This window comes from Aphelocoma coerulescens, chromosome 4 (assembly GCF_041296385.1).
Source record: "Aphelocoma coerulescens isolate FSJ_1873_10779 chromosome 4, UR_Acoe_1.0, whole genome shotgun sequence".
NCBI classification, from domain to species: Eukaryota; Metazoa; Chordata; class Aves; order Passeriformes; family Corvidae; genus Aphelocoma; species Aphelocoma coerulescens.
Genome location: NC_091017.1, coordinates 46,560,618 through 46,575,178, shown reverse-complemented (window position 1 = coordinate 46,575,178; position 14,561 = coordinate 46,560,618). Strand labels below are relative to the sequence as shown.

The 14,561-nt window shown below is 38.3% G+C and overlaps 1 protein-coding gene across 1 annotated transcript in view; it reads left to right on the top strand.

The window, feature by feature from the left end:
• The window catches only part of ACSL1 (acyl-CoA synthetase long chain family member 1), a 38,567-nt gene extending 24,789 nt beyond the window's left edge, over positions 1 to 13,778 (top strand). The window contains exons 10-21 of the mRNA XM_069013862.1: positions 338 to 411; positions 1,148 to 1,225; positions 3,493 to 3,627; positions 5,201 to 5,335; positions 6,166 to 6,261; positions 7,301 to 7,373; positions 8,031 to 8,119; positions 10,516 to 10,632; positions 10,993 to 11,136; positions 11,668 to 11,769; positions 11,871 to 11,942; positions 12,142 to 13,778. Of these exons, the coding sequence (XP_068869963.1) occupies positions 338 to 411; positions 1,148 to 1,225; positions 3,493 to 3,627; positions 5,201 to 5,335; positions 6,166 to 6,261; positions 7,301 to 7,373; positions 8,031 to 8,119; positions 10,516 to 10,632; positions 10,993 to 11,136; positions 11,668 to 11,769; positions 11,871 to 11,942; positions 12,142 to 12,282 (1,256 nt within the window). The 3' untranslated portion in view covers positions 12,283 to 13,778. The remainder of the gene's footprint in view (positions 1 to 337; positions 412 to 1,147; positions 1,226 to 3,492; positions 3,628 to 5,200; positions 5,336 to 6,165; positions 6,262 to 7,300; positions 7,374 to 8,030; positions 8,120 to 10,515; positions 10,633 to 10,992; positions 11,137 to 11,667; positions 11,770 to 11,870; positions 11,943 to 12,141) is intronic.
• The last annotated feature ends 783 nt before the right edge of the window (positions 13,779 to 14,561 follow it).

Genomic DNA, 14,561 nt, shown 5'->3' with positions numbered 1-14,561 from the left:
GAAAGAATGCAGTAGCAAGCTACGTTTTTAAAACAGATTGAGAAAAGAAATCTGGATTTGGTAGCTGCATCTTCACAGAAGAGTTGAATTTTGAATGAGAAACATATCCAAAAACATGACAATTTCTCAAGGCTTTGGGCTCCTTAAAAAATTAAAAGACTTCATCACAAACTTGTTACTTAACTGTTGCCAGCTGTTCTTGACAGTGCTTTGTTTAATTGATACACAAAGAAATGTATTAATATTAAAGAATGCTATCAGATTTGTTTTGCCCACTGCTAGCTGAACTTTAAGGATGTAAATTTCACTGTTGAATCCTGATGTCCTTCTTCCTTAGGAAACCCTAAAGGAGCTGTGATCACTCATCAAAATATAGTCAGCAATGCTTCAGCTTTTGTGAAAACTACAGAGGTAAACTGCCAAAGATAAACATTGTGGACTTGCTCGAAGGGAAATAATCTCATGAGTAAAACAAACATTGAAATCTCCAACTTTGGTCTTAAATTTTAGTAAGATCCAAGTGAAAATGCAACTTAACAGCACTCTGTGCCCACTAGTCAGAAGTCAATGTTTTCTGGTTATTCTGTCATGGTCAAGAAACTGACACATTTCCAATCTATTCTGATGTAAGCAAAGTGATACAATAATCCTGATGTGAATGTACATGATATTCTGCCATGGGCTTACAGTGTACCTCATTAGTGCAAGGAGAACTGTTTTAAAATTAAGCAACTGGTCTCACAGTTAGCCCATGTAAGGCACTTCTGATATCAACCTTAGGGTAAATTGGATAAACAAACTTCCTAATCTAAGATGAAAGTGTATGTTTTCAAACCAATAGTATTTTAACCTTTTTTGTCCCCCTGCTCTCCCAATATATGTAATGGAACTCTATGGCTTCTATCAGAATTTTTCTCTTCAGACTCCTCTGAATGATAAATTATACTAATCTTCTGCTGTGCATCTTTATTCATGCTAGAAAGTCATTGCTGTAATCTCTTTAATGAAAAAAGACAATGCAGCTTCATTACAAACAAAACCAAAGCAGGGGCTGTGCTCTAGACTTTAGGTGCTAGATTTCACTGTTGTGTTTAACTTAGGCAAAATAGAGAATCAATGAGAATTAAACTTTTGCTAACACTTCCAGAAAACATTTATGCCTTCCTCCGATGATGTTCTGATATCATTCCTGCCCCTGGCTCATATGTTTGAGAGGATTGTTGAGGTAAGCATCTGTTTGTTTTACTGAATTATTGAGAAGCGTATTTTTCTTGCAGAATGCATCCAGGTGATACATGCTCTTCCTTCTTGACTCTTGCAAATGTGTGTGAAAGCTTGAAATAAGGTTCAGGAAAGCAGTGTCCCATAAGCAGTACATAGTGAGCACTAGACAATTGGTTTTCATGCCAAAATATAAACATTAACCTTAGAGCTAGGGTTAATAAAAAACTGGTTTACTAGAATGTGAGACCATCCTTTAGCACATGCACACTGCCTAGAAATTACTTCCAATATAATTAGTGCTTTATTAAAAATCCATGCCATTCTTTAGTCTGCAAACCTCAAAAATTTATTTTATGAGGCATCCTGTTTGCTTACACAAAACTAATTTTAAGTTGAAACTTACTATTGCTTCCAAGAAATTTCAGTAAAAAGGAAGGGATTTTGTTTCAGTGGAATTTTCTTCCAGGAAATGGAAGTGGCTTTTAAAGCCACTTGAGTGACAAACCTTGAAGTTCCCTTGGATCACTTGTTTTACCATATAGCAAAATCTGAGGCTTATTTTTTGAGAATGAAAGGGCTGAGGTTGTCTTAATACTGGCAGTCTTGAAGACCTCTGAGCCCGTGTTGGGTATTATGCATTATTGAATAGATGCAATTCCCTTGTGCTTCTACTGTATGTAAGATGTTCAGGTGTTAATTACTGCACTTATTGAAGTTGGATTAACACCTCTTCCTTAGGTGAGATTGCAAATACACGTGTTGAAGGTTTATAGAGGGAGCATCCATGAAAGCACGAAAAGGCATATGAAGCCAGAAATTGTTTTATGACTTCTGTTAGGAATCCTATGTTTTCTACTGATGTGTGTAAATATACATACAAAAATGTATATATTCATATGTATGTCATATATATGTATGTATGTGTCTATGTTCAAAAGATTTGGAAGAGTACATATCTGAGGAATGCCCCTGGGCATTCAGCACTTTCTCACTGGTAACCTTGATAGCAGCTATACTTCAGTGTCTGTTTTACTCCCCTGTCTTGCACTGGAGCATACAAGCTCTGTAGGTAACAGCTCTGCTCTTGATTATGCAGTGGAAACAAGATGGGAACTTGTATTTTAAAGGACAAAATGAAAAGAGTCTTTGGATTGCAGTATTCCTCTGCTGTTTGAGGCCTGTACAAAATAGCTGGTATATCTGCATAAGGAAATTAACTAAGAACATTACTGGTAGAGAGGAGAAAAGATTTCTTGCTGTTTGGGGCAGAGATGAACACAGACTCTGTGAGAACCAGTCTTTAGAGTTCTCTTTTAAAGTTGATGTTTCCTTGGTTTTGGCATCATATGGAAGTTAGAGGGTCAATGAACTTGACTTGACAAGTATGTTCCCACCAAGTAAAGACAGTTGCTGATCAGTCCATATGGATTGATATATTTGCTCCTTTTAGTAGATGGTGGCAAAACACAGGTGGAGGAGGAAAGTGACATTTTAAGCATGTCTCATGCAGCAAATAAGAGAATGGATAATAGGGAATGAAGGAGTAGGTGTTATGAAGGAAGCAGGAGAAATAAAAGCACATAGGTATAAACACAAGGAGAGGAGAGATGTTAAAAAGTCAAAAAATAGGAAAATAAAGGGGGGTGTAAAGTAGGTGGTGAAGCTTCTAGACAGAAAATATGGAACACAATAGGATTAAGTCTGCCTACCTTTGTGTAGGTCTGAAGTGATGCAGAAATAAGCTTTGGCTCTGCTGGAATCTTCTAAAGAGCATCTTGATAACCTAAGAACAAGTCCTCTGCTCACATCGGTCCTGTGAAATCAGAAGGAAAACCAGAGTGCAAGGAATGGAAATAAACTAGCATAAGGCAGAAATCCTCACTGGACTAGTAAATAGCATGTGCTGACTATAAATACAGAATTTCTAGGTATAAAGTAGGGGACAAACAGAAGTCTAATATTTTAAAATAAGCTTGTTAAATATTTCAAATGGAGAAGTTCTGCTTTTCAGTCTTGCCTTTTTTGACTAACTGCCCTTCTTGGGTAGGGGCTTTTGTGCTAAACTTGAAAGTCTGGTTTGTGTATGCCAGACATGTCTTGCTACTTGCTCTTTCTAGTGCTTTCTTTATAGTGTGAGAATGCTGCAAAACTAGTCCAGAAGTTGAGAGAATTTAAGGTGGATCTACACTGCATAGGATTGTCATACATATAGAGCTGGGAACACATTGTACCTCCTGTGTTTTCAGAGTGTTTACTTTTTTCTTACAGTGTGTGGTTCTGTGCCATGGAGCCCGGATAGGATTCTTTCAAGGGGATATCAGACTACTAATGGATGACCTAAAAACACTGCAGCCAACTGTATTTCCTGTAGTACCAAGACTGTTGAACAGAATGTTTGACAAGGTAAGTTTACAGGCATGAGTCCAGACCTGTGCAGGCTTTTAAGAGACTCCATAAAGTTTGTGCTGCCAGAGAAGGAGTAACTACTATGCCCCGGGATATTAAACTGGCATGCTAACAACTCTTTCTAAAAGAGAGCTGAAAGTGCATTAAAACACTTTCAGGCAGCAAATACTTGTGTTCAGAAGTCTGACTAGGGGACTTGATTCTCTCTATCTTGATTAATGGCTTAGCGCTTTGCTCTGAGCAAGTTATTTGAGTCTAGTCTACAACACGAAAATGAGGCTTGGCATCTGCATGCCACTTTTTTAGCATCTGACTCATGGAGTGGAATTTGCAAAGCAAGGTCAGGTGTTTGCTTATGTTTGCATGGACACATACAAATTTCCTACACGGCAGCCAGTGTGTCCTAGCTGGGAAAATGGTAAACCAGCCAGCTGGGAGTGCTGGGGACAAGGTGTGTCAGTACCCCCACTCCTGTGTGTGCTGCTTGCCTGCTCAGGGTCATCTGAGATGGGAATTTGAAAGTAGATTCTTTCTTGAACTTCAGGTTTTAACTGGCCTTTTGCATGTGGGTGACTGACTCCTTTTAGAATACAGCCAGGGGAACTAAAGGATATAATAAATCCTGTGACTGCTAAAGAAATGGCAGAGCTGTCTATGCTGTAGCCAAGACATTTCTCCGATCATGAGACTAGAGGAACACCAAGTAACACAAGGTTCTGTTTGGCTCAGGAACAACTAGTGCAATTGGAATCCATTTGGAGGGGACAAAAACCTGAGACCAGGTTTTAGTACTTAAAATGTATCTCCTTATTCTGCTCACACATGCTCTACTGGAATTTGAGAGGCAAAGTCAAAGCTTGCGACTTAGTTCTCATTATTTCCTCTTGCGTGTTTAGTCTGGTGCCCTGAGGCTTCTACTGTTTTCAACCTCACCTACCCTTGCAGTAACCCAGCATGTGAAGCCAGCAAGTTGGGAATTGGTGTGTCAGGGGGCCATAATGCTGCAGTCTGCATACTTTCAGGCATAATGCTGAGTCTTCTTCTTTCCAAATGAATATACTAACGTGTGGGTTGCTCTTGAGTCTGCTCTCTGGCTTCCTGAGAACAACTAGAAGGAGTGTTTGAGAAGTGATCTAAAGTGCAAATTTGTATATGCAAGGCAGATTTCCATTTGGTGTTTCTGAAGTGACCTGCATCTCCTCGCAACACCCCATATTAGTTATGTATTATGATAGGGTGCTTTTCAGGAAATGCTGAGGCTTCTGCTTAGTTTGAATTTTGAAGATACTAGAATAAAGAAGTAAACCATCCATTTTCATTCATATGTTTTAATGAAGAAATTACACATTGAAACAACATCACACAGTTTGATGGATATCAAGAATCAGTTCAGTGCTGATTTCAACTCTTGAACTGAGGTCAAAATAAAAATGCACAAGTATTTCTTTCTAGAATTAAGATGCCTATCAATAAAGGTTGTTTTAATTTATTTGGTTTTCACTGTTGAGTCTCCATGCATCTGTAAGGAAAAGGGAATGGTATTCTAACCATAGTCCATCTTTCTTAATAGATTTTTGGGCAGGCAGATACTTCATTAAAGAGGTGGCTGCTGGATTTTGCTTCCAAGAGGAAAGAAGCAGAACTCAGAAGTGGTATCGTTAGAAATAACAGCTTCTGGGATAAAGTCATCTTCCGTAAAATACAGGTATGCTTGAAAGCCTCTGAGTTGAAGTTTGCAACTGTTGAATTTCATAGGGATGGTTCATATTTCATAGGAATATAGTCTGGTATGGCTTTTTCACTGATTAAAGACTACCTGGCTACTCAGAGCAAAAGTCAGAGCTATCTTTTTATTTTCAACCTCATTTTTTCAATTCCCTTAGTTCTCATAGTATCAGCTAACTGTATTAAGGAAGTGTCTTGGGGTGACTTTATGATGTGTATCCCATATTGCTGCCCTATGCCCAGAAATTAGGGCAGAAATTCAGTCACTCTGAAACAGTCTGGTGCTTCTCTCTTGACACTTTGAAAGCAAACATTGTCCTTCTGAAGAAAGAATGCTAAGTGTGACACAGTGCCACCTATAGCCCCCATTGTCTTCTCCCTGTCGGTCACTAGTAAGTTATGCCTGCCATTATATCTGACACTCACTTGCTGTGGCCTTAACCTTGGTTGTACAACATGCCCATGTGGCTGCTTTTTATAGCATTCAGGATGTATGAGAAGCTGATACAAGGCAGTTAAAAATAAAGCCATCACTGTAAGGCCGTGGCTTGAGCTCTTCTTGGCAGAGTCTGCATTGCAGTGACACCACAGTCTGTATTGATACTGTATATTTGAGATCCCATATCTTCTAGCCATTAATGAAACTGAAAACACTGCAAGAAAGACAGCTTGCAACAGCAGACTAAACTTTTACGCTCTAACATTTGTGGGTGGCACTGTAGGTGAACAGTGGCTAAGGGCGTCAAAGAAGGTGACTCGAAGTTTTTCTAAAATGCTTTTGGTGTCCACAGTATCTTGTGTCTATTGTAGGCAAGTTTGGGAGGAAAAGTAAGGCTGATGGTTACAGGAGCAGCACCTGTGTCTGCAAGTGTACTGACCTTCCTGAGAGCAGCTCTTGGCTGTCAGGTGAGTTGCCTGGCCTTAGTCCTAAACCCTAAATATTTTAATATCTGTCTCCAGGTTTTTTAGAGTTTTTCTAGCAGTCTGATTATATGGATAACTCTTTCTGGTATTCTTGGAGACCATACAAGTGCATGCTCTTTTCCCAAGCTTCTCTCAGTCCCATGAAATTTCCATATTCATCCCAAAGTCTTTTAACGGAAGTTATCAGCTGTCTGAAGTGTCTTTCCTGTCTTAGAGGAAAGATTTTTTTGATGGGCTGCAGTAAGCAATAACTTATATACTTGATTTAAGTTTCTGGAGTTTGCCTTGCTTACAGAAGTGTTTGTAACCACTGTAGAAAACCTAATAATGTGATGATATTGTAGTGTTGCTGTTTTGAAGATGAGGCTGGGGTGAATCAGACTGTACACATTGCATTTATTTTCAGAGTCTCTCCAAAGTATATGCTTTCAGAGGTAAAATTTGAACAACAGTGGAATAGAACAAATGTGTTGAAATTAAATAAATTTCAAGGATAGAAAACAAAAATACTCTAAAATATTAGGCTTTCATAATTTCCTGAAGTTTTTCAGTGGTATGCTGGTGTAACAATGCATTTTGCACAGAAAAGGGAAGCCTGTCTTGTGTATAGTAATCACAGAGCTGTGATGGGGCATACAGATTCCATTTCTGGCTGTCTCAGACAAAGCTATTTTTAAATTACGTGAATAAAGTCACTACTAGTGCTACAGTTCTTCATTTCTTTCTTGCTTCCTCTGCTGTTTTCTGTTTTAATCTAAACAGGTGTCACATACTGTGTGAAACTGAGTGAAACTATGAGTAAATATTGGAACTGAAGGTGGAATATTAGCACTTAAAATTGTGTATTCACTTAAAATTGTGATTCAAATATGTATCAGTGTTTCTTTTTTTTAGAAGCTGCTGAGTGTTTTGGTACACTCAAACAATTAGAAGAAAAGAAACAAAATGTTAATTGCTTTTTAATGAAGAAACTGTGTTGAAAAGTAATGGTCTTAGATTATATTTTGATTTCACCTTCTAGTTCTATGAAGGTTATGGACAGACTGAATGCACAGCTGGATGCTCCCTGTCATTGCCTGGTGACTGGACAGCAGGTATGATGTTCAGCTCTCTACCTGTCTGTTAAATGTCAGGGACCTGAAATTTTTAGAGGTCACTTTATTTAATCTTCAGTAACCCCTGTCACGAAGGATATGATTGGTTTTCTTCAAGTGAAATAAAAAAAGTTTTGAAGGGATCCCTTGATGTTTCTACCCCTAAATAGCTATGAATGTTCAGTAATTCAAACTTCTAATAGAATCTGTTCTTGTAAGTTGAAGTAGCTTTAGGAGAAGGGAGGTCATAGTATTAACCCTTTGTAGTTTCTATCAAACAGGAATCTTCTGTGTATAAAGGCAGGCTGGAAACACAAATGGCATTTTTTGGTGTTGGAATCAACAGTCCGCACTTCCCTCAGCTGTTACATCTCTAGTTCCCTAACTGAAATAATATTGCTAATTGAAACTAGTGGGGCTTCTGCTACTTAAATATCTCTGTAGAGAGAGGATCCTGATTATAAGAAAAAGCAAGCCTGAGTACATGGTTCAGCTTGTAACATTCTTAGGGATATCTGAGAATTTAATGTTTCAGTCCTGGCAAATTTAAGCTACCAGAAATCAGTTTTCCATCTTTCTTCAGTGTGTAAGCAGCTTACTTTTTTCAGGATCTGACTAAAAAGCATCAGGCTATTGAAGTGTTACTCTGTTTAATAGGTCATGTTGGCGCACCAATGCCATGCAATGCCATCAAGCTTGTTGATGTACAAGAAATGAATTACTTGGCTGCCAAAGGAGAGGGTGAGGTAAGTAATTTTGGAAAGTCAGTATGAGCCTCTTGGGAAATCTTGGAAAATGTTTTTTTTGTCCCTGAAATAACTGAGATTAGTAGAAGTGCTAAACATGGCCTGCTACCTAAAATCTAAGATGTCTGCATGCAATATCAGTTAATGATTCACAGAAGCAAACCAGGAAATAGTATATTGGAGGGCAGAAGAAACAGCTTATATAGTAATCTGTTATCCCACAGGTTAACAGAGGATTATATGACCATATATAAGGTTGTATGACCAAGGCAACCTCTTCCAGCTGCGGAATAGCTGGGAGGTGTAGCCACCTCATACTGCAGTTATCCTTCAGCAGAATGCTGGCAGAGGGCTTCCCTCCCACTCCACTGCCATGGGCCAAAGAACAGCTGATGCATGTAGCCATTTACCCAGCTTGTGATGTGTGAGATGAGGTAATTTAAAGTGGCTGGAAATTTCTAAGGGAAATGGAGATCAAGTGCCATGAAGGCTGATGATGATTTGTGATGCCTGCCTGCACATTTTTCTGAACTTTTTTTATTTGCAGTCTGCAAAAATTGAACATGTATTTTTTACAAATTGCATTTTGAGGACCCAGCTTTATATGTGATGCTATATGCTGTCTTTTAAAATACCGTTTTGAAGTAAAATATATAGAGGTTTAACTTTGTGTATATACTTTGAACAGATGTTTGTATAGTAATTTATTTTCCCCGAGCCTCGAAAGCAGATTAACTGTGGTGTCTTTCATATGCTTTCAAGAGGCTATTGGGGCAGCTGGGGGAAGGAGAAATTAAAAGTAGCTTAAGCAAGTAACTAATTTGTGGCTACAAAGGATTTATAATCTTTATTTGTTTTGGTTGTAATTTGTATGAGACTAGAGACAAATCATTGGGCTTTAATTCCCAGAAATACTCAAGGATTTAGTTGGTCTTGGTGGTGGGAAACTGCTTGCAAGTGGAGAACAATGTCAAAATTATTCTGTCTTGCATATGACTCCATATTTAGTCTTCATCAGTAATTTTTGCTTCACTTTCAGTATGCTCTTAAAGCTTGGTCTGCTAGAGGAATTGAGTAAAAATTCTTAAAATAATAAATAGTTAAATAGTTTTTAAAACAAAAAAACTCCTAAAAGTGTTTTGCTTGCACCTAGTGTGAAAGTTTGCTGCATTAGGAGTTACTTTGGACTTGAATAAAAATGGTAGCACCTTAATATATCAGATGCCATCTTAGGCCTGAAAGACTAACTTCCTCAGTATAAACTATTCTAAATATAACAAAAAAATGTTGTAACTTGCTTCACAGCACCCAAAACCCATGGCTATGGAATTGCCTCTCCTTATCCATTTGCCTAAAATAAATATTCCTCCTTATTTTCTGCTTTTCATCTGGGTTAAACATTTCTAGTCCCCTTCTCTGAAAGTAAGCTTTCAATATTCTCTGCTCTGTCAAGCCTTGCTTTTCACTTTTGCCAGTTATCACTGTTCAAGAGGAATAAATTTGTGAATTGAATTATAGATGAGCATGTGTGAAGGAGGTCTCAGTGCCAGATAGCAGGATACAGATAAATGGTTGGCTGTCTCTACTGGGAAAAGCTGTCACTACTGCCTTCCTGTGATTGTAGGAGCCATGAAAAAGTAACGCTTGATTGGTCAGTCTTTAACGTGACTGGGATGTGTAGAATTCTCTTTTATTCATATCCTTCCAGATAAGGTCTGTTTTATAACAGAAGTGACTTGTTTTGTAAAATATGACTTTGGTTTGGTCCCAAGTTTGGTACTGTCTCCATGAGGTCATCAGAATCCTCACTAATTCTCTGATCTCCCTCCTATTGACAACATCTCATCTTCATTGTATTGTAGTTGACCAGCATGCTGGGTAGGCACTGAAAATAGGTGGGATGAGTCTTTCAAGAATCGATTGCTGGACTACATTAGTAATTCCTTCTAGTCTTAATTTTTGGACAACAAATGTGCCATTTGCTTGATACACAACTTTTCTTTTCCCTGCTAGTTTTAGCACAATGCCCCTGCTGTTTACCAAAGCTGAAATGAACATGTTACCAGGCTGAGAGATAGTATTTCTGGATCTAGCCAAATTTTTTCACATAAATAAAAACAAATTTTTTCTGATAGGTTCCAATTATTCAAATAGTGGGTAGGAACACTGCTGCTAGAATGGAAGAGAACAGATCATTCCAATTGCTTCTTATTATATTTCACACCATTGGAAAATGTTAGGTCTCTAAAAACCATGAGTAGAAATTCCTGTACAAATGCAAACTTCCTCTTGCCTTTTCAATGGGAGTTAAGAACTGTTGGAAAAAGCATTTGTTGCTAGTAGTGATTGCTAACTTTCCTTCATAGAAGCATATATTAACAAATGGCTCTTTTCAGGTGTGTGTCAAAGGGCCAAATGTGTTTCGTGGCTATTTGAAAGATCCAGAAAAAACGGCGGAGGCTCTGGACAAAGATGGCTGGCTTCACACAGGAGATATTGGAAAATGGCTACCAGTAAGTTAACTTACATAGGGTAGAATGGTACTTTCATAGTTATGAGCAAAAATTTAATAAATATATTAGAGAGCACTTGGTATTGAACAGAATTAGTTAGGTGAAAGACAAGAATTTGTGGATAATTACTGTTGTAGATAAATCTGTGTGCCTGGGGCTAAAAAGGTATTGACAGTGCCAGTCCTGAGGCTTTCCCCAGTTTACATGAGATGGATACATAACCTATTTTCTTCTAATATTAGTTTGACAGTTCTCTGGCTCTAGCACAGTTTTACTGTGCCAGTGTGGCATGCCTAAGCTGTGTAGATTGGTTTTTCACTTGAAGTGCCTCCTCTGAGTGAAAGTTATTTCTGTCAACAGAATGGTACATTGAAGATCATTGACCGGAAAAAACATATATTTAAACTAGCCCAGGGAGAGTACATAGCACCAGAGAAAATAGAGAATGTTTATCTGAGATGTGAAGCTCTTGCACAGGTGTTTGTCCATGGAGAGAGCTTGCAGGTAAGAATTTTCCAGGTAATTGTAAAAATTAATGCAAAAGGAGAGTGCAGAAAAGCCTTTCTTCCTTCTGCCCACCTCAAACTTTGGGACTGAAATTTAAATTTTTATCTTCAATTTTTATTGTTACGCATTTTGTTTCTGATGGGATTCCAGCAGTTATGTAGCATGTTTCTGGATTTAGTTTCAGACGAGGTAGTGGAGCTGAACTAATTTGCATACTTGAATATAAATTGCTAACAGTGTGCAGGGGGAAAAACCCAAAAAACAAACACCAAAACAAACCCCCACACACCAAGAAAGAACCTGGATATCTTGGGGGTTTTCAAGTGTAAAGAGAAATGTGGGTCTTAAGAGTAATTCTTTCAATTCTGCTTCTGAACTGCACTCCTGTGTTCAGGTAGCAGAAAGCTGCTGACTTGCAGCAGGATCAGAAATGCTCCCCAAAGCCTAGCTGACTAGTAAGAAATGTGTAGCAACTAAGTGTTGACTTAAAGCGTTGGGAATTTTTGTCAAGCTTTTTTCTTTTTTTAGGCCTTCTTAGTAGCTGTTGTGGTACCTGATCCTGATACTCTGCACAACTGGGCCAAGAAAAAGGGAGTTGAAGGCTCCTATCAAGAGCTATGCAAAAACAAGGTAAGGCATATCTAACTGAACAGTTAGCTGTTCTGCATCAGCTTCTTCAAGTTGATGCTTATGCAAGCATGAAACTATACAATGTATTTCTGTATCCACAGGATGTAAAAAAATACATTCTGGAGGACATGGTGAGAGTTGGGAAAGAATCTGGTTTGAAGTCATTTGAACAGGTATGTTGCTTGTGAGAACCAAATACCCAATTCTTTAAACTTCTCAACACCAATATGATCTCATTCTCCAGAAACTGCTTTTAATTTCTGTCTGGAAAACTTCTCAAGTGACAGGCTTTGTTATGATGTTTGGACAAGTTTTTAATAGTCTTGTCTATTCCAAGGAATACTGCTTGGCTAGTAACTTTTTATTTTCCAGGTGAAAGACATTTTCCTGCACACTGAAATGTTTTCTGTTGAAAACGGGCTGTTGACACCAACACTGAAGGCAAAGAGACCAGAACTGCGAAAATACTTCCAGTCACAGATAGATGAACTCTATGCTAATGCCAAAATGTAATTGTGAATGGAATGAGGAAAGTGGCACATGTCTGTCTACTGTTGGCCTTCATATCTGTATTTTGACTACAGCAAAAATAGGGAAGGAAACTGTGCAATCATTAACTTGTACAAAAATGGGTACTTGCCATAGGAACATTGAAGAAATGGAACACTGCCTTACTGTCAAGTTGTGTTGCATACTGTTTTTATGGTGACCTATTAATTCCAAAAAGAGCCTTAACTATAAATGGTAAATATATGTAAATTATTTAATATTTCCTTGGTCAAAAATGGGACTCACCTTCACCAAGGAGCTAAGGTTTTATTGCCAGCATGTTTGCTGTCTGCAGTGCGTTTTGCAGTTGTCAATTCCACAAAGGATTTGGCAGCTTTTAACATGCCTCTAAGTATCTTGCATCCTCAGAAAAATTACTTAATCTCTTCAAAAAACCCCCCCCACTCCACCACCAAAAAACCCAAACCCTTACAGTTGCATAGCTGGTATCACATCTTTTGTTAGTCCCTATATTAACTGGGGCAAGGCATCTGAGCTATATCTCCCTTCTACATCTGCAGTCAGTTATGAGATATACTTCTATAAGGTAGAAGTCAGCACTCCACACAAAAAAGTGATGAATAGAAGTTCCTCAGAGTAAGTCTGCATGTGCTGGTTCTGCACTGTGTGGCTGCAGTTCATTCAGCAAGTGTAGCCTCTGCTACAGTAGCATGATTCTGGAGTGGCGCCAGCCTTGCAAATGAGCGGATCCCAACTCTGGCAAGAACACTAAAGACCTAAAAACCCAATCAGGAGGCTGGGCTTGCTAACAGTCAGGGTAAACATTGCACCTGTCCTAGCCACTTGTTTCCCTGTAATGAACTTGTATTTAAAATGCATTTTATAAAAATGCGCCAGGCCCTCTGTAAGTGGAAGAGCTTCTGACATAACCTCTGTTTTCTGTGCTTTATGTATGAGCCACTGAGTATTCTTCACTGAATAGCAAAATAGGTCAGGTAGAATTGTTTTTGCCTGATGCTTTGCAGCAATTGGAATTATTTATATATGCCAACAGAACTGTGTGTTGGCCCAGAATAGGTATTTGTTCAGGGATAAAAACCTAATTCCCAGATAAATTGCAAAATAATAACTAGTTATCTTTTGTTTGAAAAAATCAGCAGAAATAAGCCTTATTACAGCACAAGTCTTTTGCTATCCTTAACAGAGTTGGTTTTGCATTAACATTCATTGCTGTTTTTTGAAAACATGGATATATGTAAAATACAAGCACAACAAGGTTTGCACTAAGATTTGTGTGTGATTGTAATGCACTACTCTGTAGCATAATTTCATATGTGTATGCAATTCAGGTACACAAATCCAAGTCAACTGTTAGAGCAGTAGTTTGTTACATTGAAATTCAAATGTTTGCTTAGTGTTGGCTATTTCTATGTTTTATAAAACCAAAACAATTTTCAAAACCAATGAAGGAAACCAAAATAAATATTTCTGCATTTCAATGCTGTGATATGTTTGTTTATCAGGGAAAAATGCTGCTGGCTAACAAGCCCAGGTGTAATATTCTAACTGACAAGCTGTAAAACTCCACTGCTGCAGACATACTAAATACAGTATAAAGGCTGGTTGTTTACACTTTTACTTTTGGAAAGTGACTTCTCATGTTTAAGGTGTTGGCCAATATTTGTAAGAAAGGGATGCTGTTGTATGTAACTTTCTTTTTCAGTACATTACTAAACAAGCAAGTCTTTTTTTTTTTTTGTCTTTTTCCTGACAGTTGTGTTCTTACTAGCACCTCAACTGACTTTAACTTGAGTGAAAGCTGGAGTTTTCTGAAACTCTTATCAGCTCCTGGGTGGTAGTGGGTTTCCTTATGCCTGCCATCACACCATGCATTTGGCTTAAATCAGGGGTATGGTATGAAAGATTTCAGGGGCAGTGTTACCAGACCGTAGATGAAGCACTACCACCAGGACACTGTTGAAAGCTCCATGTGAATATAGATGTCATTATGAGATACTAAGCAAACCTCTGTTCCTACCCATTGAAGGGTTTCTCCTCTTAAGTAATTTTTTATGTTCCTCTATACATTTCTTCCACACTGAAGGAAACCTAAACCAAATTTGTCAGTTATTCAGTAACGTACTCAGATGTGTGTGTGCTGCTTGGAAAGACAGGGAAGTGTCATCACCCCTCTCCTACTGGAGATAGCTGAGAGGGATGAGAACGGGATCTAAGGTTTATGTTCTTAACAACATTCTATTGAAGAAACCTATCATTACAGG